General features: G+C 27.8%; 1 protein-coding gene across 1 annotated transcript in view; it reads right to left on the bottom strand.

Annotated features, from left to right (window-relative positions):
• LOC9310272 (protein DOWNY MILDEW RESISTANCE 6) overlaps positions 1-4843 on the bottom strand; it is a 7897-nt gene extending 3054 nt beyond the window's left edge. Inside the window, exons 1-2 of the mRNA XM_002872071.2 lie at positions 4458-4843; positions 3923-4170 (exon numbers count right to left, since the gene is read on the bottom strand). Coding sequence (XP_002872117.1) covers positions 3923-4170; positions 4458-4655 — 446 coding nt within the window. The 5' untranslated portion in view covers positions 4656-4843. The remainder of the gene's footprint in view (positions 1-3922; positions 4171-4457) is intronic.
• Between the last annotated feature and the right edge of the window lie 615 nt (positions 4844-5458).

Here is a 5458-nt window from a genome sequence, read left to right as displayed (position 1 = left end):
AAATCTCTTCCCGCCAAAAATTTAACGCCAAAAAATTTGCGGAATCACTTTTCCCGCAAAAAAAAATTTCTGCCGCAGAAATTTTTTTGGCGGGAAAAAATTTTACGGAAAAATAAAAACAAGGTATTTTAAAGGTTTTACAAATTTTTACAAGTGTTTTGGCGGGAAAAATTGGGGGATCACTTTTCCCGCCAAAAAATATTTTGTATTTTGTGGACCTAATTTTGTTATATTTCCTTATATATTTATGATATCTTTTATTAAAAAAAGGGTAATTTAGTCATTTTGTACATAAAAGGGGTATTTTTAAAAATAGACATCCAAAGAGGGCATTTTTGAAAAAGGGTATTGAAAAATGGGCATTTTTGTGAGTCTTTATTATATAAGATGTTATAAAGATTTTTTTTGTTTAATTACAAGATGTTTTATAAATTTATGTAGCCTAAATATATTTTATGATTATTTGTATTCTACAGTATTTATTATTATTTATTTTATTTAATTAAATTTTAATAATAAATTTTTTAAAAATAGATTTTTAAACCGTGTATTTTAATTAAAATATCTTATATTTTGAAACATAAATAATATAAAAATAATTATATTTAAGTGCTAGTTAGTTAAAAAGCAACATCTTTAACATAAATTGGAAAAAAACAATTGTGGCAACAAAATAATTTTTGAACAATTTCATATTTTTTATCCATCATTGAAGTATCATAAACGTGGTTTATCTCTCTAATGTATATTCTTATTTTATATGGGATGTTTTGTAAAATGTATTCTTTTTGTTCATAAAATAATGATGTTTTAATTTCTTACAAAAATTAAGAAAAGTAATTTTTCAATTTTTCATTATTTTTTGTTAGTTCAATAATATTAATACTATTTTTCTCTTTTCTCTTTTCTCTATTAATAACAAATAAAAGTAATAAGGATTTTTATACAAAATATTAATCGTTATACAACAAAAAATTCTTAAACATCAATCTATTAGTTTTCAAAAAAAAAAAAAAATCAATCTATTAAGAATGAAAATAGATATTCTTATTTTTATATGGGAAGTTTAGTAAAATGTATTCTTTTTGTTCATAAAATAATGATGTTTTAGTTTCTTACAAAAATTAAGAAAAGTAATTTTTGCATTTTTATTATTTTTTGTTAGTTCAATAATACTAATATCATTTTTCTCTTTTCTCTTTTCTCTATTAATAACAAATAAAAGTAATAATGATTTTTATACAAAATATTAATCGTTATACAACAAAAAAAATCTTAAACATCAATCTATATTAAGAATAAAAATAGTACTTATTTTAAATAATGCAAATAATTTATAGGTTATAATTATATAGATCTCCTCATTGAAAAATACTATGATTCACATGAAAAAATTACACGTTCTGCAACAATTAAACGACAAAATTAATCTAATTAGATGTGTAATAATTAAGAAAACAAAAATCATTTATGATAAATTGTTGTCACGTCATTATTATTGTACTAATTTATGTTAATTGTCGTCTAGCTAACAAACCCTTGAATTAAAATATTACAAGAATGATGCCGGGTTTTGGCCGGTGTTGACTCTTTGTTTTGTAATAGTTCAGATGGAGATTTGTCGGAATGACAGAGTTTAAAGAGTTTGGAAGTTTTCATCATACTTTTTTGATCGTGTGGTTCTGCTTTAAATCGCTGCTTATCCTTTTTCACCAACACATCTTTATCGAATCTTTCTTTGTCGAAATGTAATTGTGTAATAAAATACATGCACTATATAACACAAACACGTTGCCCTTCATAATCAGTTCTATTGTCCACCGAACAAGTCGGTTGAAGTAGTTCACACGGTTGTGTAAAAGAGAAAAATATCGTGAACATTTCATTCCCAATACGCGTATTATTTATATGTCCAACAGCCTACAAGTACATGTATACTAGTACTCTAGTTGTGAATGTATATCAGTATATGCATGTAAAGATTTTATAAATCTTAGCAACCATGTGATCACATGGCGAACCAAATCAGAAAACATAAACCAAATGGGACCACAAGTGAACTTATCTTTTAACATTTTTTTCTCTTTTTTAAAGAGTCAGTTCCAAAAAAAAGAAAAAAAAAAAACAGTTGACTCAAAAGAAAGTGGAATTTTCTTTAAAACAAATCCGAATCGAACATATTCATATGAATATTCCAATATTCTAGTTATTAGATAAAAAAAAACTTGAACACAATAAATAGTTTAGTGATGATTTATGTTAGTACCGTATTGAAACTTAAATTTCCATAGATATGTTGTTGATAAAAAATAGAAATAAAAATATCCCGGTGCATCATATATATGTTTGTATGTTTTATAATGTTATATATAAGAGAATAGATATGAGAAAAATGCATCATATTCAAGTTTTTTCCTTACATCTAAAGAGAAAGGCAATGCTTGCTCTAGTTTAGTTTTGTTGTGTTTTTAGGAATTATAACAAACATAAAATGTTACTCCTTCTGTTTTAAAATATAAAATGTTTTAGTATTTTTATTTTGTTTCAAAATATATGATGTTTTACCATTGCGATTAAGTAGGCTTGGAAGTGGCGGTGTGGAAATGTTTTTGGTGAGCAGAGGAAATGTAGGGATCGAGTACGCTTCTTGAAGGATCTAGCGGAGGAGACAACACGTTCTCACCTTCTGGTCCGGGGTGATACACGGTCCGGAGCTAGGAGTGAACAGATAATATATTAACATGGAAAGAGCCGAGAGATGGGTGGATTAAGCTGTCGACGGACGGTGCCTCTCACGTGAACCCAGGTCCGGTGACGGCAGGTGGCGTGTTGCGCGGAGAGAAGGGAGAATGGCTAGGTGGGTTTGCTTTGAAAATAGGGATATGCTCAGCCCCGTTAGCGAAATTATGGGGAGTGTATTATAGACTAGTCATTGCATGGGAAAAAAGATTTAGACGTGTGAAGGTAAAAGTTGATTCTAAGTTGGTGGTGAGATTTTTACAAGCAGGGATAAGTGACATTCATCCGCTGTTTTTCCTAGTACGCATATGCCATGGCTTCATTTCGAGAGACTGGTTAGTCTGGGTTACTCACGTGTATAGGGAAGCTAATCATTTTGCAGATGGATTAGCGAACTATGCGTTCTCTTTGGATCTAAGATTTCTTAGTCTTGATTCTTGTCCTAAGTGTGTATTTTCGATTATGTTGGAGAATGTTAACGGGATAGGAGTCCCACGTTCTGTTCGCTTGCTTGTAATTTCTTTTTTTATGTTTGAATAAATTCAGGGGAATCAATTGACTCTCTGTGGCATACCAAAAAAAAATATATATGATGCTTTATAATTTTCTGTGCAACTTTTAATATAATTGATACTATATAACTATTTGTATTCTGCAGTTTTTTTTTTAATTGGTTGAATTTTTAAATCAAATATTGTATGATAGCTTGACAAAAAAAAAAATCTTAAGATGTGTGTTTTTATCTTTTAAACCAAAAATCATATATATTGAAAGAGAATAAGAAGACAAACCTCATCCATTATATTCGTTTTTATATAGGTAGTCTAAATGCTTTAAAAGCATTTAGTTTCATTAATAATTTAGGGTATAATATGTGATTATATATACATGGTTTACGATAGAATCTAAATCTATTCAGGTAAAGATAGTCTAAAATAGCTAATAGAAGCCTATTTTTGGCAATTCTGACACATCAAAAATCAACAATTATATTAAATAAAGACATAAGATATATCATAAATCCTGATAGATCGTTTTACCTATTTAAGCACATGCAAATTTATGTTTTCTTCACTATGGAACAATATTAACTCAATAGAATAGTTACTAGAAAATAGTATCGAAAGAACATGCAAAGTAGAATTTATCAAAAAGAAACTAGAAGTAAGTTTAAGTGGCTTACTTGAAAGAAGGAGGGTTTGAAGGCCACTCGTGGACATACTTGTGGATAGGATAACAATGGAGTCTAAGATAGTCTCTCCAATTGTTGACCTCTTCTTTCTTCACATTGAAGCTCGTTGATAATCTTGTCGTCTTCGTTGGATCGTCTGAATATAGCTTCATTTTTTCTTCCATAGACATGCTAAAGAACTCATGCGCAACACTCACCATCTCGTCTATTAATTGTTTACTTACTCCGTGATTTATGACCTCGAAAAAATAGCCGCCAAAAAAAAGAAAATTAACCAAAAAGTTTTTGTATATAAGTTCCAAATGATAATAGTCAGCATAGAACAAGTCAAATATCAAGAAACACTTTTTTCTTCATTTTTTTTTGTCACATATAATCTATTTGATTATAGGAGCTCCAAGCTAATTATATACCACTATATTTGATTAACAAAAATATCAAAAAAAAAGAATACTAACATATTTTCTTTAGTTGATGCAAAAAGCTTATACGTGATCTAAAATTATGTATAATTATAATTAGGTACCTGAAAAAAACCGAATCGAGCACAAGCTTGGTGGATTTGTTGGACGAGAACAGATCGATCAGTGGAAGAAATATCGATAAGAGGGAAATCTTCGAGTTGAGAGACTTCAGAGAGACGTGGACGGTCGGAGATTGGCCGGACATAGTTTTCCGGCAAAGTAGTGTGACGGAGACCGGTGGATATCAGCGTTGCTGCCATTTGATGTCAGAAAATTGAAGAAGAAGCAAAAAGGTGTAAGAGATAAAATGAAGGCTTGACTTTGAGTAATGCGATGTGCATCGATCGTATATATAAAACAATTCAGTAAACTCGGTCCTACTCAATTGATTATGTTTTTTAAGTGGAAAATTTTGTTATATCAGTATGTATATATATTATTCGAATGATTTTTTTATTAATTCTTAATCCACCGAATATAGTGGATTTAAGTGATTTTCAAAAAGGACAGCTATGGGGTTTTATAAGATTTATGATCGAAAAATTATTATATGTTTGAATATTTTTTAGTAGTTTTACTCTCTCCGTTTCCTTATAAAAAATATTTTATTTGTTCATTTTTATTTAGATGTTTTGTAGGTTTTTTTTGTAAAATTAAAAGTGCATTTAAAATTTTTAATTTATTTAATATTCATATATGCAGTAATTTTTGTGAGTTATTGAGTTATTTTAATATAAATATCAAATCATAATTTTTATTTAAAAAATAAGATTTTAAAATACATGTTTTTACCTAAAACATATTACAAAAAGAAACGTAGAGAATACACAATAAAACTTTTATAAATTAATAATATTGGAACTGAAATTTTTTATTAATTTATAGATATATTGATTTATCGATAAATTAATATTCTATAAAATATTTTACTAATTTCGTAATATTTTTTAAAAAATTATATGAAAAGCATTTTTTTATTTATAATCAATATCTTTCTAAAACCAATTACATGTAGAAAAGTAATTTTTAAGTTTTAAAACAACACAAAAAATGTTTGATGTAG

The sequence above is a fragment of the Arabidopsis lyrata genome (assembly GCF_000004255.2).
Source record: "Arabidopsis lyrata subsp. lyrata unplaced genomic scaffold ARALYscaffold_6, whole genome shotgun sequence".
Taxonomy (NCBI): domain Eukaryota; kingdom Viridiplantae; phylum Streptophyta; class Magnoliopsida; order Brassicales; family Brassicaceae; genus Arabidopsis; species Arabidopsis lyrata.
This window is presented reverse-complemented; position numbering and strand designations above follow the sequence as displayed.